The 22,288-nt window shown below is 47.5% G+C and overlaps 1 protein-coding gene across 2 annotated transcripts in view; it reads left to right on the top strand.

The window, feature by feature from the left end:
• EPS8L1 (EPS8 signaling adaptor L1) overlaps positions 1 to 22,288 on the top strand; it is a 217,658-nt gene that overhangs the window by 42,748 nt on the left and 152,622 nt on the right. For both annotated transcript variants that reach the window (XM_085616411.1, XM_085616410.1), the window contains exon 3: positions 7,441 to 7,484. In XM_085616411.1, coding sequence (XP_085472537.1) covers positions 7,441 to 7,484 — 44 coding nt within the window. The remainder of the gene's footprint in view (positions 1 to 7,440; positions 7,485 to 22,288) is intronic.

A 22,288-nucleotide genomic window follows, 5' to 3' on the forward strand; every position in this document is an offset into this window, starting at 1 on the left:
ACTCAGGATGGGGGTCATCTGCCACCCTCCCTTATAATTCAAATATCGCCCTAGGGCTTCTTAAAGCATGTGGAGGTGGGGGCCTCGGGCCCTCCTCTCCCATGCTTAAAGTATGGCCCCAGGGGATAGGGTCCTCTGGCTCATTTGGCTTTGAGGACAGGTGACACTTGCCCCCTCCTATGATGTAAAAGTATTTAGCCCTGGGGGATGGGGTCCTTGGACCACTTAAGGCTTGGAGAGGGGGGCAGTGAGTCCCACTCCCCTATCATTACAGTATGGCCCCAGGCCTCACGACCCCCCTCCCCAAATATTAATGTATTTTGTCCCGGTGGATGGTTTCCTCTGGGCCTTTTAAGGCTTGGGGAGGGAGGCCATGCATCCCTTCTGCCCTAGTAAGATATGATTTTGGTCAAGGAGGAAGGGATCCTGGGGCCAATAGTTGCTTTGGGAGAGGGGCTAAACACTCTCCCTCCCCTTTTTATAAACAAAGAGCCCCGGGCAAATTGTGTCTTTATGAAGAGGGATGCGCGGCCCCTCCCCGGGTGGGTGCTTACGGGCAGTTGGAAGCAGGGCCTGCAACCAGCCCTCCACACAGGGGTTGGCTTTACGCATGGTAATAAAATATTACTTTATGTTTAAAAAAACAAGAAATTCACTAGGAAAAAAAACAATGATTAAAGTGACGCTATAGTAAGGAACTGTAATTATAGCTTATTTCGCATTTTCAAAAAAAAACTTTAAAATTAATTGAAAGAAACAAAAGCTAAAGTGACACTACAGTTACGCATGATAATAAGATCTGATTTTGTTTGGAAAAAAAACCCTTCAGTGATGTCATCAATGATGTCATTTCAGATGTCATCAGTGATGTCATTAATGATGTCATAGAACATGTCATGAAGGATGTAATATGTGAGGTCAGCAGTGCATGGTTGAAGCACAAGTTATAGTTTGCTGTGTTAACTATATCATGAATTTCAGTGTTTTTTTTAGTTCACAACTTTACGTTGGCACTGAAACTAACTATGAAGTCACTTTAACCTTTTTTCAGTGAATTTATATAGGGATATGCAAAAAATGTATTCATGAAACTGGATCATTGAATTAAAAGAAGAGAAAATCCACAGTGACTAAAAGACATGCACAGTGCGCAATGTGGTTATGTGCGCTAGGTGCAGGGCACAGCTGGTTTGGGTGGGATAGGCTCAGTCCTGGTCACAGGCCGGTCACTGCATCGAGAGGTCTCTTTAGCCATGCTCATAGAGCCGTGGAACAAGGCATAGGCCCTGTGTCTAGAGCCTGTTGTCAATGAACCAAACTTTTGGTTTTGGGTGGGACGGGGGCTGAAGCAGGTCCTAAAGATAGGGTGTGGTAATGTTTGTTTATGAAAATATGGGAATGTTTGTGAGATTTGATATACTGTAGCGATGGTGCAGATATATGTGATTTTCTTGCATAGATGTAATTTAGGGCTCTCTAGGGGTCACAGCAGCGACCCCTGGCCTGCCCTTTGTGACCCCTGGCACTACCTTTGAGACCGGCCCGTAATCCAAATGGAAGGCGTTCCCACCTTCTGGATTACGATGCATGGTTTTCAGCAGGATTTCCATGCCGGCCTTTCTGACATGGAAACCCTGTCGGAAAGCGTGTTTGGGGGCCCCTAGCTTAGCCCCCCTTCTGTTATCGGCCTCCGGTTGGGGGCGTAGGAGGCGCATAGGTGCCCCCTTGTTGATCCCTGCACCTTGTGGCAGGCACCTTGAGGTGCCTGCCCACAGGGTGCAGGGATGAACACAAACTCCCATTCCTCTATGGGAGCTTGTGTTACGGTCGATTTACAGCCGTAACACGAAGCTCCCATGGGGTATGCGACCACACCATGTGCGATCGCATAGTGATTAGGCGGTCAGAACCGCCGACCGGAGGTCGGTCAGTCCTGTTTCCTTGATGCGTCCACCCGACATCAAAATGTATTACATAATGTATTACAGTCGTCTCATTGTAAACAACAAGGTCACACATAAGCACATGGGGAGGAGCTCATCAGGAATTCAATGTTGGATCAAGTCCCATTTTTGAATGAAAATAAAATAACAGAAGAGAACGCAGAAATACATTATTCAGCGGCCTTCAGAATTGGGTTCCACAGGCCTCTCTGGGGTTGTCTTTACTTGTATGTCTCTTGATTTCACACGCCTCTGGACTTTCTCTATTTGCATGCAAGATGTGCTTTCAGAGTTCCAGGTGGTGTTGCCAGGGCTGACTTGCCCGATGGTAATCCACAAACCGGAGGCCTTTCCAGGTTTTCTGGATAGCTGCATGAATACACTCACATATGGCGCATTTTATGTCCTGGTTTTAAGGAGTCAGAGAGCGGGAATTTCCTGTTATGGCTGCACCAACAACCAGGCATTACAATTTATTGGCACCAGAATGGGGATTAACATGACCCCAGGAATACTGGGTACTTTCCGCAATCCGCATGTCATTCTCACGACTCCCGTGCGCGACATCACAACTCTGCAGCTCATGCATCTGTGGCCCTGGTCTTTGTGGTCATAGCTCTGGGAAGAGAGACAACGGCGTTGTGCCACGCCATTGAACATAATGTGTGCGTTTCATTGGCTGTGGTTTTCATTTATTCTGGGCTTGGAATTATTACTCATTGAACGGTAAGGGATCTTTATGAGATTTTCTAAAATGGATCCATTGATATCGAAGATTGGGCCTCGCTGTTCTGTGTTTCAGGCCTCCAGTAATGATTCCACTGTCCTACACTTTCTTTAGAGTTTATTCTCCTCGCGTTTACAGCTCCATTGTGAGTTTCAGACCACCCAACGGGTCAGAGCGTGGTAATTGTGCGTGCATTTGCAATTCGAAGGTGCACAAAACTCAAGGGCCGGTGTTTGCCTGCACAATAAACACCGGTATTTCCCGACGTAAATCATCCCTCGAGGATGTTATTATAATTATTGCTCTGGGCTCCCCAGAGAGCATTTTAGGGTGTGGAATGTGCACGGACTGAGACCTAATTATGAATGACGGAGGAGGGGACCATTGCAGTGCACAGGCACGAATTCCGATTCCTATATGTTATTCCTCCTTCCTGGCCCTTTTAGAAAAACACGCAGGTGAAAATAACGGCGAGTTGTGGTGTTCTTGCGTAACTTGTAATTCCCGATATAACCCCCAGCAAATGTGGCGGACAATCAAAAGGAGGGTCAAAGGGCGTGAGTGACAGCCCAGGCTCCAGTCCCGCCGAACCTGAGGCCTCTGTGTGGTTTCTTCCACGGTGCCTCTTACCAAAGCGTTACAATGTCCGCAGCCCCTATGCATCAGCTTCATATGTTAATTAGATGCAACCAAGATGGCGCCGATATGGCTCGATATGGTCAAAGTGGAGCCACATATGACACCAGGTTTCTTGCCTTACTCCTGATGGCTCAGAGGCGTGCCAGCAGTTTCAATGTGTTGGGTGTCACCTTCAGAGTAAGAGATGTCCCCCTTGTTATCATTTAAACAGAGCCATTTGCTGACCATCACTTTCTGGAGGTAATGTAACGTGGACCAAATAAGTGACAACTCCACTTAGCAAGAGATGGGGAGCTTGGGAAAAACAGGAGTAACATATGTGTTGTTACTGTTTATATGGCGTAGGCATTGAAGTTGTGTAGCTCACATGGGAGCCAATGAGGCAGCGTTATCCTTTGGACAGTAGATCACTGGTCTCAGCCATCTCCAGATTGGGTCCAGGACACATTTATTTCATATATGTAAAGTTTTTAAGTGAATAAAGGCCCCAGACAGAATGCCTTAACTGTATCCAATGTGCCATGATATGTCTTCCCATTGACCTTAGCAGCCATAGTTACAAGGAGGAAACATCTCAGTGGGTTTGAGCCAAGGTAACTGAGAAGCAACTGAATAGATTACAAATCTCAAATATCCTCCGCCCAACAATGAAGTGAAAGTCACAGTCCACAAAGGTGACCATCAGACGGACGGGGTTCAAACCCAAAGGCCCACTGTCCAGTAGTGAAATGGTGGTTGGCTACAAATCCAAAAGGTCTCAAATGTCCCTTTTCTAACAGGGGTGCTGCACATTCTGGTGGTGAAAGGGGCCTGGCCCCCAATGCAATCTGGGCCTGGGGCACCAGAGTTCAAGAACCTGTATTGATTAAGCAGCTGGTCAAATTATTCAGGAGGTGGGGGGGGTCATAGAATGGGGCGTACCCTTTCCAACCAATGGTTTTTACACAAACTGGAACTGACACTAAGGATCCAAATGTTTCTTGTAAACGTAATTGCTTTAGAATGGAGTTGGTTCAGTTAGGTTTAGAATCATCGAAACCCGACACACACAATGTAATACATCAGTCGAAAGGGAAAAATCTCTCAAGCCCCTTCCATCTAGGAATGGGGCGAAACGGGTCAAAGTTAGAGGGGCCAAGAACAGAGCAGGTTAACACTAGCCACATTCTTTAATGTCTCCTTCGTATCTTAGAGATCCGGATGCTCATATGGCCATTAGGGTGGTGAGGGCTAGCTGGCCTGTAGGAGTCCAGCGGCTCCTAGGTGTCTGCCTTTCTTAAGGCTTCCCCAAGGAAGGTTGTCAAGAAGATGTGCATTGCCTCTTGTGCTGTGATCCCCGCTGCACCCTTCCTCCATGGTAGTCCACAGATTTTCGTCGTATAGAGATGGCAAAGGAGCAGTGTCATGGGATTGGTCGCAGCCTTGCAGGGAAACAGCCCCTGCTCTTTTAGTCCTGGCCTTCCAGCTTCCCAGAGTTGTGCTGTAGAGATCATGTTTTTTAAGTCCAAAGCCAATACAGGGAACTGGTGGTTGAGGCAGCCCAATAACACTTAAAATCATAGCCTTGATCAATCCGCACAGGGCAGATCTTATGGGGCATTTCCGCATTGAATGGGAGAGGCCAGCATCAAATGGTCATGGGAACATATATTCCAGAAAATAAAGGCAGCCGTCTAAGCAATGTCTTTGCTGTTCGCACAACGCTCCCAGCTCAACCCAAACTCGAAGGCCACAGGTGGCCACATGGATTTGTATTGATCCCTCACCGCTCAGATATCTAGATCAAGGGAAAGCTATCTTCAAGAATACCTGAAATCAGATTCACCCAGGGCGTCAGGCCGACTGAGCTCAATCCTGTTTTCCCAGTGGGCCTCTGAGCTGGATGTAAATTATATCCTGAAACCAGAAAAGGATAACAGTTCACCTGAGGTCAGGGGGTCAGACTGGTTAAGGTCAATCTTGTTTTTGAAGGCAGGATTAGGAGCTGGATGTAGATTACACCCTGAAACCAGATAAGGATAACAGTTCATCTGAGGTCAGGGGTTAGACAGTTAAGGTCAATCCTATTTTTCCAGGCAGGACTCTGGGCTGATTGTAGATTACGGCCTGAAACCAGATAAGAATGAAAGTGCATCTAAGGTCAGGGGGTTAGGCCAGGTAAGGTCAGTTTTATTTTTCCACGCAAGACTCTGGGCTGGATGTAGATTAAAGCCTGAAACCAGATAAGGATAAAAGTGCATCAAAGGCCCTCATTGCGAGTTGGCCATTTAATTCCAATATGTTCGGTAGCTCCTCTTACTGCACATATCTGAATTATGAGCATTGCAGGGAAAAATATGCCTGGTAAATACCAGGACAAGCAGATTTTGGTGCAGCAAGCACCAAAATCCACAAGTTATTCCCCATTGTAGGGGAAACGTGCATAATTGAAAGAGTTCAATCGCCCAACTTCTAATGGAGGCCATTGTCTCTGAGGTGCAGCCCTAAGGCTTGCTCCAGTAACAGGGATGTCAAAATGTCCTTACCCTGGTGCAGACAGCAATCAGTATCTGCTGGATGGACTGTGTCTTTGGCGATGACACCATTCATACTGCATATTGTCTCCGTGCACACTAGACGTACACGAAACAAAGGTGCTTGGGGGGGTCTTAGTTATGTGAGAGGGTACGTAGACACCTCTTCCAGGTCAAAGGGCTTGTGCCTCTGCCCAGAATCAGATACCACCCACTCTTGGCCTTGCTATAGCCTAGTGACAGCACAGGAGTCACACAACACTCACTATGTGTGGAGGCACATTTCGGGTGCACCTCCAGCCAGCAAAATTCGGTACCCTGCTGTGGGACAAACATGTCCTTGTGGAGCGTTCCCCTGGGATCTTTAGATTCGAGCCAACTGTAAAGGAAAACCACAGAAAACACAAAATGGAGGCAGGACGTCCCTTACAGTAATCTGTTATTCAAGACATAACCAAAGGTTTGGGCAGAATCCGGCAGCCTCACCATCTGATCTCTTGTAAAGAGCAGGAGATGGTGGGCAGTGGCGTCAAATACAGCCAGGTGACCACACAAAGTCTTCGTCCTGAAGCACTTTATTTTTTATTTTTTACTATGCACTATTACTAGAAACACCACCACACAGGGTTCTCGCTGTTGTTAGAGAAAAACACTGCCTATTACTTCATGTTTTAAGAGTCTGGAAGAGACAGGAGCTGCGACAGAAAGAGGATTTGTCTAAAATCTTACATATTCTGTCTTTGACTTGGCAATTCTGCCTCTGTTTGCTTTAATAATACTTTAGGAACCGTTTAATAGCTCTAAAATACCTTTACAGTGATCTGTTTGTGTATCTTTTGTTTTAAGTTAATATTTCAATGGGGTGGTGAGGGCGTGATTTTACGCTTGCATTGATTTTCCCAAAGTGTTTGGGTCGTGACATAAAAACACCGGGCACGTCAGTAAAATACTGTCTAAGGGGCAACCACAATATCGCGGAGTAAGTTAAGGCAAAGGTGGACACCACAGAGGCAAGATTGATTGCCCCTAGACCACTTTTTTGCCATCGCGGTGTATGTTGCCGGAAGGGACTATGGGTCGTTATGCAGTCGGGGCATCCCTCAAAGCCCTTATTGGCGCCCTCCCTGATGTTCATTGGTTGGGAGTTAGAATATAAAACCTTTTAACTTTTAGACTTAACCAGCCCTTATATTGGCACTGCCTTATTGACTACCACTATATCATCAAGGTAAGCAAATATGATGTTGGACTAGGAAATATATACTCCCGTATATATGCTCGCCTTGATGATATAATGGTAGTCGATATATGTGCATGTCATATTATCGACCGCGATATTATGACGTGCAACCACGCTTATCACATCCTCAGTGCCCTGCTGTACCATCGGTGGCCCTCGCAATGCCCTCCATAGCACCATCCACAGTGGCCCCAACATTGGTAATATCAGTGCCCCAGTGCCCCCTACATCGAGTCCTCTCAGTGATGCTCCCCACCGGTCCCACACCCACATATCTAGTGCACACAACATCCCCCTTCCCCAGCGCCCCCTAGTGCCCACTTTTAAGTGCCTAATTCAACTGCTGACTTATTCTCTTCCCTTTTCTTTTCTCAACAGCTCAACGAATGGAATGGGAAAGCCCAGCGCCAAGTCCATCTATGGTGAGTCTCTAGGCAGTGTCTATGAAGTACTGTTTACCTCTTGTAGCTAACTGCTGACCTTGAATCCCGACTTTGGCACTTTACAACATTATTGTGTGAGTTTGGGCAACACACTTATTTACTTTTTCCTAACCTTGAGAATGCGTGCACCTGTGCAATGTAAAACAGTAAAGAAACTCTGCAAAACTCAACTGAACAGGCTGGTGCCCATTGCCCAGGCACCTGCAATCCAGCCTCAGCCGGAACCACAGTTCTGAACCGTGCACAGCAGCAAACATTTCAGACACGTATCCCACAGTATAAACCTTCTCTTCAAAGCATCCTGTGCTCCTTGGAGCTCGCCCACATGGTAAAGTACTCCGGGACGGGGTTTTGTGACCCAGAATACCGTGCACATGGAGAGGCCTGAGAAATATGCAATCTGCATAGAATAAAGAGTGAGTGTTTCTGGGGCACAGGTCTACTGGCATAGGGAGGAAGAAGGGGTCCTACCCCACAGAACCGAATGCACAGAAAAGGTTCTAAACACTTGTGTATATAGGGGAGGCAGGCCGGCCTTTGTTACACCCTAAAAACAGAGCTATAGAATAATGTGTACACTGAAGCAGGTTCATCATTGGGTGGAGGCACAATGAAGCTCATCTACCCTAATAAGCCTCCCACAGCTTAACGGTTATTTATTTGTATATATATATATATATATTTATATATATATATATATACACACACGTACATATATATATATCTCATCCACCATAAGAATCACCGCACTCCTTAAGTCTCAATTCTTCATTTTAGTTATTTAATCAGCACATTAACCACCATTACCACCACCAACATTTCGGCCAAGAAATGGTCTTGTTCACGGCTTATATTGTGGCATCGTGCCTATTATACGTGTATTGAGCACTGTGCTCGTTACAAACAATGGGGCATATCATCAAGGGCCTTATCTTTAAAATCCAAAAAAGCGGAGATAATGTTTTCGCCCTATTAACAAGGCAGTGCTAACATGATTAGCGCATGTTAGCAGCCTTGTTATCGACTCCTCTTTTTGTATCTCTGATGAGATGCAAAGTGGGCGTCACTGGGCAGTACAACCTTGCAAATATCGCGGATGTGCACATCGCGATATTTACAAGGCTGCCCCAGCATTTAAGCAGACATTAGTTTTTGGAGAAAACCGCTGTTTTCGCCAAAAACTAACGTCTGCTAAAATGCAGACTTACCTATCCCTAACATTGGGGTGGATTATGCTGATACGACCACGGGGTCATATCAGCAAGGTTATCGCCGTTTTGCAGGGAACATCACTGGAAAACAAGCGATGTTCCCTGCAAAACGGCGATTTCCCTGCTATCGCTGGAATTTTTATCGCCCTGGAGGAACGCATTGTTAATAACGCGCTACTAGGGTGATAAATTCCAGCGATGGACAGCGATAAATAAAAAAGCGCTAAGCGCGCTTTGAGTTATTTTTCGCCGTCCCTAGATAATATGCCCCAATATCCTTGAAAAAACCACAAGGAGCGCTGATAAAAACCAAGCCACATGAAATCAAGAAATAAAGGATGATACAGTGCATTAGAGGGAAACGTATAATAGGCACGCTGCCACAATACGATGTACCAGAGACTGTATAATATCCTTCTCCGATTAGAAATAATTATACAGGATGAATAGTATGCAAATCTCACTAAGAGAAGGAAGATGTAATTATATCTGTAATGTTTCTTTGTATGTGAAATTGAACATACAAAGACCCCGTTCACCAAACGTGGTATTAATGTTCCCATGAGAAACAACTTTGGCAACTGAGCACTACAAGTTCCATGATGCCTCATAATCGGCTAATATGGCAGGTAAACCGTGAACAAGACCATTTCTTGGGCGAAACGTTGGTGGTGGTAATGGTGGTTAATGAGCTTATTAAATAACTGAAATGAAGAATTGAGACTTAAGGAGTGGGGTGATTCTTGTGGTGGATGAAGTAATGACGAGGTTAAGTCCGACCTCGACACTGGGCACCTGTTGTGCGAAGTGCGCACCGAATTGGGGCTGCTTGTTTAGTAAATATATATATGTCAGCGCTGAGGGGGGCTCTACACGGATAAAAAGAAAATTACTCACGTACTCAAGTGTGCTCCTGTTTTCTGTTGGCTGGCACAATTTTGGTCTTCGACTGTTTGTGCTGGGAAGTGCGGCTCACCACCGCGAAAGGAGGCACCCAGAGCATGTGGTTGCGACAACGGTGAACCTTTGTACTTTATATACATATATATATGTATATATATATCACCAACAGTCCTGTGCTACTATATCCTTCAGTAGACAAATCAGGTACAGACCACAAACGTGCAAGGTATTCCTCTTAGTGCTTTATTTCTCCATAGTCAGCATGACGAGTTTCGGCTGCGTCACCACAGCCTTGATATATATACATGGGCGTCAGTTTATGACATCATACATTCGAGTGTTTCGTAGAGAAGCAGCCGTTTGAAAACACAGGGTCAGAAACATAAAAGGGAGAAAGTGTCTTTATCCCACAGAGTTCTGATATGTGTGTGTTTTAGCAAGAAAAGTAATTTTGAATTTCAGGAAAAGGTCAAACGATTTTGCACATGGCGGAAGAGATATTCTACAGGGATCCACAGTTTCAGAGAAGGAAGGGATTATCAGAGTTTCAGTGAGACTCGGAAACAATCTTGCTTTAGGGTCCGGTCTAATACATACAGTTAGGCCCAGAAACATTTGCACCCATATTCACCATGGGTGGGGAGCGAATTAGTCACATTCACTAATTAGGATACCAAAAAACCTGTGAACAAGTCTACCTGCCCTGTTCTACTTCCGTAGTCTGTATTTCGTCATTGGCACCAGGTTGTGTTGGGTAAACCTTGCTGAACATTAAACAGAGGAGTGCCCAACTCTGTGTCTGCCACGGCCCACAGGAGCCAGAGCCTGCTGGTTCACTGCCTTTACGAGAGCTCCATGTGAGGCTGCAGGGTGCGTTCACTGCCTTCACGAGAGCTCCATGTGAGGCTGCAGGGTGCGTTCACTGCCTTCACGAGAGCTCCATGTGAGGCTGCAGGGTGCGTTCACTGCCTTTACGAGAGCTCCATGTGAGGCTGCAGGGTGCGTTCACTGCTTCCACAAGAGCTCCCTGTGAGGCTGCAGGGTGCGTTCACTGCCTTCACGAGAGCTCCATGTGAGGCTGCAGGGTGCGTTCACTGCTTCCACAAGAGCTCCATGTGAGGCTGCAGGGTGCGTTCACTGCCTTCACGAGAGCTCCATGTGAGGCTGCAGGGTGCATTCACTGCTTCCACGAGAGCTCCATGTGAGGCTGCAGGGTGCATTCACTGCTTCCACAAGAGCTCCATGTGAGGCTGCAGGGTGCGTTCACTGCTTCCACAAGAGCTCCATGTGAGGCTGCAGGGTGCGTTCACTGCTTCCACAAGAGCTCCTTGTGAGGCTGCAGGGTGCATTCACTGCCTTCACGAGAGCTCCATGTGAGGCAGCAGGGTGCATTCACTGCCTTCACGAGAGCTCCATGTGAGGCTGCAGGGTGCGTTCACTGCTTCCACAAGAGCTCCTTGTGAGGCTGCAGGGTGCGTTCACTGCCTTCACAAGAGCTCCATGTGAGGCTGCAGGGTGCGTTCACTGCTTCCACAAGAGCTCCTTGTGAGGCTGCAGGGTGCGTTCACTGCATTCACAAGAGCTCCATGTGAGGCTGCAGGGTGCGTTCACTGCCTTCATGAGAGCTCCATGTGAGGCTGCAGGGTGCGTTCACTGCTTCCACAAGAGCTCCATGTGAGGCTGCAGGGTGCGTTCACTGCATTCACAAGAGCTCCATGTGAGGCTGCAGGGTGCGTTCACTGCTTCCACAAGAGCTCCATGTGAGGCTGCAGGGTGCGTTCACTGCTTCCACGAGAGCTCCATGTGAGGCTGCAGGGTGCGTTCACTGCTTCCACAAGAGCTCCATGTGAGGCTGCAGGGTGCATTCACTGCCTTCACGAGAGCTCCATGTGAGGCAGCAGGGTGCATTCACTGCCTTCACGAGAGCTCCATGTGAGGCTGCAGGGTGCGTTCACTGCTTCCACAAGAGCTCCTTGTGAGGCTGCAGGGTGCGTTCACTGCCTTCACAAGAGCTCCATGTGAGGCTGCAGGGTGCGTTCACTGCTTCCACAAGAGCTCCTTGTGAGGCTGCAGGGTGCGTTCACTGCATTCACAAGAGCTCCATGTGAGGCTGCAGGGTGCGTTCACTGCCTTCATGAGAGCTCCATGTGAGGCTGCAGGGTGCGTTCACTGCTTCCACAAGAGCTCCATGTGAGGCTGCAGGGTGCGTTCACTGCATTCACAAGAGCTCCATGTGAGGCTGCAGGGTGCGTTCACTGCCTTCACGAGAGCTCCATGTGAGGCTACATGGTGCATTCACTGCTTCCACAAGAGCTCCATGTGAGGCTGCAGGGTGCGTTCACTGCTTCCACAAGAGCTCCATGTGAGGCTGCAGGGTGCGTTCACTGCATTCACAAGAGCTCCATGTGAGGCTGCAGGGTGCGTTCACTGCCTTCACGAGAGCTCCATGTGAGGCTAGAGAGTGCGTTCACTGCCTTCACAAGAGCTCCATGTGAGGCTGCAGGGTGCGTTCACTGCTTCCACAAGAGCTCCTTGTGAGGCTGCAGGGTGCGTTCACTGCATTCACAAGAGCTCCATGTGAGGCTGCAGGGTGCGTTCACTGCCTTCACGAGAGCTCCATGTGAGGCTACATGGTGCATTCATTGCTTCCACAAGAGCTCCATGTGAGGCTGCAGGGTGCGTTCACTGCTTCCACAAGAGCTCCATGTGAGGCTGCAGGGTGCGTTCACTGCATTCACAAGAGCTCCATGTGAGGCTGCAGGGTGCGTTCACTGCCTTCACGAGAGCTCCATGTGAGGCTAGAGAGTGCGTTCACTGCCTTCACAAGAGCTCCATGTGAGGCTGCAGAGTGTGTTCACTCCCTTCACAAGAGCTCCATGTGAGTCTACAGGGTGCGTTCACTGCTTTCACGAGAGCTCTATGTGAGGCTACAGGGTGCGTTCACTGCTTCCACAAGAGCTCCTTGTGAGGCTGCAGGGTGCGTTCACTGCATTCACAAGAGCTCCATGTGAGGCTGCAGGGTGCGTTCACTGCTTCCACAAGAGCTCCTTGTGAGGCTGCAGGGTGCGTTCACTGCTTTCACAAGAGCTCCATGTGAGGCTACAGGGTGCGTTTACTGCCTTCACGAAAGCTCCAAATGAGGCTGCAGGGTGCGTTCCCTCCCTTCATGAGAGCTCCATGTGAGGCTGCAGGGTGCGTTCACTGCCTTCACAAGAGCTCCATGTGAGGCTGCAGAGTGTGTTCACTCCCTTCACAAGAGCTCCATGTGAGGCTACAGGGTGCATTCACTGCTTCCACAAGAGCTCCATGTGAGGCTGCAGGGTGCGTTCACTGCATTCACAAGAGCTCCATGTGAGGCTGCAGGGTGCGTTCACTGCTTCCACAAGAGCTCCTTGTGAGGCTGCAGGGTGCGTTCACTGAATTCACAAGAGCTCCATGTGAGGCTGCAGGGTGCGTTCACTGCATTCACAAGAGCTCCATGTGAGGCTAGAGAGTGCGTTCACTGCCTTCACAAGAGCTCCATGTGAGGCTGCAGGGTGCGTTCACTGCCTTCACAAGAGCTCCATGTGAGGCTGCAGAGTGTGTTCACTCCTTTCACAAGAGCTCCATGTGAGGCTACAGGGTGCATTCACTGCTTTCACGAGAGCTCTATGTGAGGCTACAGGGTGCGTTCACTGCTTTCACAAGAGCTCCATGTGAGGCTACAGGGTGCGTTTACTGCCTTCACGAAAGCTCCAAATGAGGCTGCAGGGTGCGTTCCCTCCCTTCATGAGAGCTCCAAATGAGGCTGCAGGGTGCGTTCACTGCCTTCACAAGAGCTCCATGTGAGGCTGCAGAGTGTGTTCACTCCCTTCACAAGAGCTCCATGTGAGGCTGCAGGGTGCGTTCACTGCTTCCACAAGAGCTCCATGTGAGGCTGCAGGGTGCGTTCACTGCATTCACAAGAGCTCCATGTGAGGCTGCAGGGTGCGTTCACTGCTTCCACAAGAGCTCCTTGTGAGGCTGCAGGGTGCGTTCACTGCATTCACAAGAGCTCCATGTGAGGCTGCAGGGTGCGTTCACTGCCTTCACGAGAGCTCCATGTGAGGCTACATGGTGCATTCACTGCTTCCACAAGAGCTCCATGTGAGGCTGCAGGGTGCGTTCACTGCCTTTACGAGAGCTCCATGTGAGGCTGCAGGGTGCGTTCACTGCTTCCACAAGAGCTCCATGTGAGGCTGCAGGGTGCGTTCACTGCATTCACAAGAGCTCCATGTGAGGCTGCAGGGTGCGTTCACTGCCTTCTTGAGAGCTCCATGTGAGGCTAGAGAGTGCGTTCACTGCCTTCACAAGCGCTCCATGTGAGGCTACAGGGTGCATTCACGGTGCATTCACTGCTTTCACAAGAGCTCCATGTGAGGCTACAGGGTGCGTTTACTGCCTTCACGAAAGCTCCAAATGAGGCTGCAGGGTGCGTTCCCTCCCTTCATGAGAACTCCATGTGAGGCTACAGAGTGCGTTCACTGCCTTCACAAGAGCTCCATGTGAAGCTGCAGGGTGTGTTCACTCCCTTCACAAGAGTGTTCATGTGAGATTGCAGGGTACATTAACTCCCTTCACAAGAGCTCCATGTGAGGCTGCAGGGTGCGTTCTCTCCCTTCACGGGAGCTCCATGTGAGGCTGCAGGGTGTGTTCACTGCCTTCACAAGAGCCACATGCGAGGCTGCAAGGTGTGTTCACTCCCTTCACAAGAGGGCTCCATGTGAGATTGCAGGGTACATTAATTCCCTTCACGAGAGCTCCATGTGAGGCTGCAGGGTGCGTTCACTCCCTTCACGGGAGCTCCATGTGAGGCTGCAGGATGCGTTCACTCCATTCACAAGAGCCAAATGCGAGGCTGCAGGGTGTGTTCACTCCCTTCATAAGAGGGCTCCATGTGGAATTGCAGGGTACATTAACTTCCTTCACAAGAGCTTCATGTGAGGCTGCAGGGTGCGTTCACTCCCTTCACGGGAGCTCCATGTGAGGCTGCAGGATGCGTTCACTCCATTCACAAGAGGGCTCCATGTGAGTTTGCAGGGTACATTAACTCCCTTCACGAGAGCTCCATGTGAGGCTGCAGGGTGTGTTCACTCCCTTCGTAAGAGGGCTCCATGTGAGATTGCAGGGTACAGTAACTTCCTTCACGAGAGCTCCATGTGAGGCTACAGGGTGCGTTGACTTCGTTCACAAGGCCTACATGTGAGATTGCAAGGTGTGTTCACATTCTTCAAAAGCCACATGCTAGGCTACAGTGTGCGTTCTCTCCCTTCACAAGTGCCCCATGTAAGGCTGCAGGGTACATGTGGTACCCAGAGCCAGTTACCACATTCCCTGGGGTAGAGTGTATTTACTTGAGGCAGAATCAGTCCACTGATGAGATCAAGGGCCCTGGTGGGACAGGAGAGACAAGAGGTAAAGTGATATCTATTGAATACTAGTTGAGTATGGATCTGAACTGGCTTAAGGGAACCCCGCCTGTATAAACAGGATATGTCCCACATGACATTTTTAAAACAAGCAATTAACCATCTCGTCCGAAAACAGCATATACACTTCCCCACTGGTCGGCAGCAGGAAATCAATCGCCTTAAGCAAGTGAAAAGACGTTTTATGCTCAGCGAAAAAAGAAGGGAGCTTGATGCTAAGTGGATTGGGCTGAGGAAAGCCGCAAGGGCCAAAGACTCAAGAAGGTATTGGCACTTGATCGTGGAATACTGTGACTCAAGGCAGAGGGCTCTACCCATACCAATTCCAGAAAAGGACTGGGTGGTTTACATCTCCCTATTATTTGGAAACAATAGCCCAGTTCCTTCCGTGATGACCGATGGGGCTAAACCCGCGTTTACTGAATTTACTGAATTTACTGAATTTGGCACCTCGTCAGGAAAGGAAGTGGTAAGTTATATAAAGAATGCAAGAACCTCCGGCGCACAAGGGCCGGATGGAATTCCAATTTTACTGATTAAAAAGGAGCCAGTAGCATGGTGTGATTTTTTAGAGCCACTTTTTAAATATTGCTTTCTTATGAATAAACCCCCTCCCCTTCTTGGAAGGGGAGCATTATAGTCCCCTTGTATAAAAAAGGTCCGAAAACGGTGCCGACTAGTTTTAGACAGATTGCCCTCCTGGATGCCTCAGGCAAATTATTTGCAAAATGCATATTATGCCATCTTCAACAATGGGTTTATGATCAGAATATTCTTCCACCGGAACAAGCTGGTTTTAGAAAGAACCATGGCACCTTGGATAACATAGCGGTTGTTCAGACAATTGTAGAGAAATATGTTTTTTTCAGAGGAATGCCAATAGATACAGCTTTTATTGACTTCTGCATGGTGTTTGACAAAGTATACCGCCAGACGCTGTTGAGAAAACTTGTCTTCCTTGGCATACCATATCATCTTCTGGGTCTGGTTATGGAATTGCATACAGACACCTGGTGCCTGGTCCTGATGAGAGGTTCGCGGGGGTTATCATGTAAAATTAGAACGCATAATGGGCTCAAGCAGAGTTGCCTATTAGCACCACTTTTATTTTCTTTGTTTATTGCTGATCTCCCCGGCACTCTGAATTCTGTAAGGGGGGATGCCCCCAAAATTGGTACAATGCCCGTCGGCTCACTATTATATGCAGATGATGTTGCAATATTCGATCTAACGCCTATTGGCCTGTAACGTCGGCTGGATGCCCTAAGTAAATATGCAGAGGCTCACTTCTTGAAAATGAATATCGCAAAAAGCAAGATTTTGGTTTTTCGTAAGAAGGGGCTTAGAATAAGGAGATGTCTAAGATGGATGATTGGTTATGAAAAGCTAGAATTGGTTGACTCGTACCTATATCTAGGGAAGGTTTTTTCCAAAACTGGCTGAGATTTGGAGCATATCAAACACTGTTTTAGTAAAGCTGTCCCGCAGGCAAGTGCATTAAATAGATTCTATAAAACTTGCGGGAGACGCCATTTTGGCCATGTTTTATCTGTTTTTAGGGTCAAAATCCCTCCCTCGTTAATATATGCTGCTGAGGTGTTGGACATGAATTATTGGGTTTCTTTTGATAAGGCGGAAGGACGAATCATGCGTCAAATTTGCAATTTAAACTCTTTGGTAGCACCACATGTACTGTGCCTTGAATTTGGATTAGTCTCGTCCTTCACCCTATCCCTGGCAGCGGTTCTTAGGTGGGGCAACTCCCTCTTTTTGGGGAGAAGGGTACACTTAGGACTGCCCAGAGAATAGAAATGTTTGGCATGCTAAAGGAACAATCAACTTTTTTTAGGTCTTTTGTATGTGCAAATGATGCATTCGGTCTTAGTTTGAACTCCGCTTCGCCTATGTCTAAATCTGTCTTGAAACAACTTTTAAAGAAGTTGAGATTCCCTATCATTTTGGCGAGAGACGCGGTCTTAAGCCAGTCCAGGTCCAGTAATGAGGCGGTCAGAGGGAGCGCTTTGAGGAATAAACCACAGCCTTATTTAAGTTGGAATATCCCTCACGGGATTAGAAGGCTGATCCTCCTACTGAGATTCAATTTGCTGCCTCTAAGAGATGTCACTGATATCTGGGATAAAACACCTAGAGAAAAGAGAATTTGTGAATTGTGCCAGCTGCAAATCCAAGATCTAGATCATGTTTTATTTGTATGCTCAAAGCTGCAAAGGGCCAGGCGAGGGTTCTTAAAGCCAGTTTTTATCAAATTTAATATTCACTCTGCCCAGGAGGCACGATCTTTGGTTTTGTCCCCTCCGAATGAAATGGTTTGTTTTAAGATATATCAATTTTGAAAACATTTTTGGCTATTTATTAGGAAATTTTCTTTTCACAGTAACTCTATTGTCATTTGATTGCTTCATGTATTTATAGCGCTATTTGCACATCTCTTCACATGTCGATCTAAGAATTTTATTGGTCATTTATTTGATTGCATCATGTATTCATAGCACTATTTGCACACCTCTCAGTATGTTTGATATTAGAATATTTACATCACTGTATATGGAAGAATTTTGTATTGTATGTAAAGTTTGTCTTCTTTTTTTTATTTAATGGTGTGTTTTTGTGGACCTCCGTAGGAGTTCAATAACAAAATAAATAAGTAAATTGGAAGTTGGCTTAAGGGAATGAATCTGCAATATAGGACTCTGCCGGGTGCTTCAAAACCCTAAGGTTTGGACTGTACTATACAAACTGTAATATTTTTCAAGGGCCTGAAGTCTGTAATATGCCTGTGGTTTCAAGTCCTGGGCTTGGTACCGTAGTTCAGGCAGCAGGCATCTGTACTATGCTTCAAGAGATCGGGGTCTGTACTGTGCCTCAAGAGGCTGGGTCCTGTACCGGTCTTCAGAAGGCGGGTATCTGTACTATACTTCAAGACCCTAGAGTCTGTACTGTGTTCCACGATCCACGATAGAGGTCTGTACTATGCTTCAATAAATAGGGGTAGAGTTTGATTGTTGGCCAAGATTCACCATATAGTCAATTTCCATCTGATTGAAGTATGAAAAGGAGGCCTGACATCAAGGTATGATGATGGGGCTAAATTGTGGGACATCGTACCCTAGATGTCTGACCTATCATCCCTGAAGAAGCTCAACAGGTCCTTGCAGTGCTGTTGGGAAGCACAAGAAGTTTAGGGCCTGATTTTTACTTTGGCAGTGCTGCACCGACTCAGCACCACCAGAGCCGCGCAAAGACCACCCGCCTGATTACGAGTTGAACTCATGCAGGCGGAAGGTCCTTTTGCCTTTCCCATGGAGATTCCCTGAAAAAGGTCACCGCATTGGGAACAGCAAAAATATTCCAGCACGGCATGGACTGAGAAGTCCATGCCGTAGTGGAACTGGGGGTGCAAGCAGACAGGGGGGGCACATGTAGTGCCCTCTAAATGCATCCCCATGGCGACCGGGGCATGGGTGTCCTGTAGGGCCCTTTTTGTTTCCCCTCCACCAGCCTTTACATGGCAGTGAGCCCGCCAGAAAAAGGATAGCGGAGGCGATAATCATAATATGCTCGGCAGACCGCGGCAGTCCAGCCTTGCATATTATATAGCCCTCTGTGCTGCGCCACCCACAGGGAACAGCAGTTCCCAGGTGCAGCTGGTGCAGCGGTGGCTGGTCCAAAAAGCCGCCTCGTAATGAGGCAGATGCAGGAACGCAACCAATGCGCCACCGCTGGTCTGGCGGTCCAAGACCGGCAGACTCGAAATCAGGCCCTCAGTCTTTAAGGTTTCAGTGACAGTTATTCCAAGTTGCAGAACTCACGTTTTAGGTTGGTGAGTGTTCCAATGAACCATTTATTTGAGGTTTCTACACCCAATTTATCTTTGCTCACTTTGAAGGGGGCCATCTTGTCGACTTAGTCCACTTCTCTATGATGTCGCGAGCAAGCAGGGTTTCTGGGTCCAAACGTATTTTGTGGTTCCCTTAGGCTATTGTTGTACAAAGCTTTAAAATCTTCGTTGTCATAGTTCTCGTTGCAGTGATCTGGTGGTCTTGGGTTCTGTCCTGCTGTATGGGAGCTGGCGGAGGAGCATGCTTGTCAGACTTACTGGGTAGTTTTCAAGCATCTGCAGTTGTACCAGAAGGCTTGTGGTTTCAATATTGTAATCGAACACCAAATGCAGGACGTGACCCCCGGTGCAGGTGGGGCCAATAATAATAGAGCGCTTGGGGTTTCAATAAGGTCAGAAGCTGGTCTGCAATCAGAATGATCGACCCGGAGGTTGAAATCACATATTAGGAATAATGTTCTGGCCTGTGGGTTGCTGGCTTAAAACCAGATCAAGATTATTTTCCAAGAAGGTGGGATGATAAAGGTGAGGATGACATAACACAACTGTGATGACAGAGCTGCTAAAATTGATCCTTCCTCTAAGGTCCAGGCCCTCAAATGATGTGTATGACGAGTCCACAGTGGCGGCCGGCATGGATCTGGAGTGGTGTGCAAGGGGTAAAAAAGTGTAAAAAAGAGAAATACACTTACCGCCTCGCCGCTTTGTCCCACGTCATCTCTCCTCTGTCAGCTGAACAGAAAGCAGCCAGGCTCCCCTGAGCCAATCACTACGCTGCAATGCAGCGTTGTCATTGGCTCCCCTAAGCCAATCACAATGCTGAAGTGCAGCATAGTGATTGGTCTGAGCGCGTAATTCGGCGATCAGACTGGGACTGGGGGCTGGGCATGTTCTCCAACCAGGCTGTAAGACAGGCTGGGTAGCGAACATGCTAAGTGTGCATGACTGTTTGGCCGGCCCGAGACGGCCGAACAAAGCGTCATGCGTACTTCAGTGTATGGACCACTCCTCCCCTGCCCTGCGAGCAAAGCAGCCTCACCTCGCCCCAATGCTGCCACATAAGGAACACATAAAATGATAATCACATCGCGTTATTATCATTTTATTTTTCCTTTCCTTCACTGCTTCAATGCAGTGGAGCGACACTCCTCTGCCTAAGCGTATGAGCCGCCAAGGGTTTCTGCAACCCCCACTTTAAAACATGTCTGTAATTTATTTAGAATCGTCGACTTGTGATGCACCCAGTTGCATATGACGCAGCCTCTCATCTGTAATAGCCAACTACAGTACCGTTCTGATGTCACTATTCCTACTGCCAGAGCCAGCAGCTGAGGGGGAAGAAGACACGAACATTATTTGCAGTGTGCCTCGTCCTGTACAAGGCACTAATGGTATTTGCAGTGCATGTCTCAGCCTGTACAGGGCACTAACATTAGTTGCAGTGCATGTCTCTGCCTGTACAGGGCACTAGCATTAGTTGCAGTGCATGACTCAGCCTGTACAGGGCACTAACATTAGTTGCAGTGCATGTCTCAGCCTGTACAGGGCACTAGCATTAGTTGCAGTGCATGTCTCTGCCTGTTCAAGGCACTAACATTATTTGCAGGGTGTGTCTCTGCCTGTTCAAGGCACTAACATTATTTGCAGTGTGTGTCTCTGCCTGTACAAAGCACTAACATTATTTGCAGTGTGTGTTTCATCTTGAACAAGGCACTAACATTATTTGCAGTGTGTCTCGTCCTGTACAAGACACTAATGGTATTTGCAGTGCATGTCTCAGCCTCTACAGGGCACTAACATTAGTTGCAGTGCATGTCTCTGCCTGTACAGGACACTAGCATTAGTTGCAGTTCATGACTCAGCCTGTACAGGGCACTAACATTAGTTGCAGTGCATGTCTCAGCCTGTACAGGGCACTAGCATTAGTTGCAGTGCATGTCTCTGCCTGTTCAAGGCACTAACATTATTTGCAGGGTGTGTCTCTGCCTGTTCAAGGCACTAACATTATTTGCAGTGTGTGTCTCTGCCTGTACAAAGCACTAACATTATTTGCAGTGTGTGTTTCATCTTGAACAAGGCACTAACATTATTTGCAGTGTGTCTCGTCCTGTCCAAGGCACTAATTTTATTCACAGTGCATGTGTCTGCATGTAAAAGTCACTAACATTATTTGCAGTGCGTATCTCTGCCTGTTCAAGGCACCAACGTTATTTACAGTGCTTGTCTTTGTCTGTACAAGGCACTAACATTATTTAGCATGTGTGTTTCTGCCTGTGCAAGGCACTAACATTATTTGCAGTGTCTCGACCTGTACAATGCACTAACATTATTTGCAGTCTGTGTCTCTGCCTGTACAAAGCAATAAACAATATTGCTGTGTGTCTCTGCCTGTGCAAGGCTAACATTATTTGCAGTGTGTTTCTGCCTGGGCAAGGCACTAACATTATTTGCAGTGTGTCTCGTCCTGTACAAGGCACTAACATTATTTGCAGTGTGTGTCTCTGCCTGTACAAAGCACTAAACAATATTGCTGTGTGTCTCTGCCTGTGCAAGGCACTAACATTATTTTCAGTATTTATCTCTGCCTGTACAAGGCACTAACATTATTTGCAGATTGTTTCATCCTGTTCAAGGCACTAACATGATTTGCAGTGCATGTCTCTGCCTGTACAAGTCACTGACATTATTTTCAGTGTGTTCTCTGCCTGTACAAGGCACTAACATGATTTGCAGTGCATGTCTCTGCCTGTACAAGTCACTGACATAATTTGCAGTGTGATCTCTGCCTGTACAAGGCACTAACATGATTTGCAGTGCATGTCTCTGCCTTTACAAGTCACTGACATTACTTGCAGTGTGGTCTCTGCCTGTACAAGTCAGTGACATTATATGCAGTGCAGGTGTCTGCCTGTACAAGGCACTAACATGATTTGCAGTGCATGTCTCTGCCTGTACAAGTCACTGACATTACTTGCAGTGCATGTCTCTGCATGTACAAGTCACTGACATTACTTGCAGTGTGGTCTCTGCCTGTGCAAATGCACTAACAATATTTGTAGTGTTTCTCGTCCTTTACAAGTCACTAACATTATATTCCGTGTGTGTCTCTGCCTGTGCCAAGGCACCAACAATATTTGCAGTGTGTCACGTCCTGTACAAGGCGCTGACATTATTTATTGTTTGTGTTTCTGCCTGTACAAGGCACCAACGTTAGTTGCAGTGCATGTCTCTGGCTTTACAAGCTACTGACAGTATTAGCAGTGTGTGTCACTACCTGTGCAAGGTACTAACATTATTTGAAGTGTGCCTCGTCCTGTACAAGGCACTAACATTATTTGCAGTGTGTTCCTATGCCTGTACAAA

The sequence above is a fragment of the Triturus cristatus genome, chromosome 7 (genome assembly GCF_964204655.1).
Source record: "Triturus cristatus chromosome 7, aTriCri1.1, whole genome shotgun sequence".
In the NCBI taxonomy this organism is placed as follows: domain Eukaryota; kingdom Metazoa; phylum Chordata; class Amphibia; order Caudata; family Salamandridae; genus Triturus; species Triturus cristatus.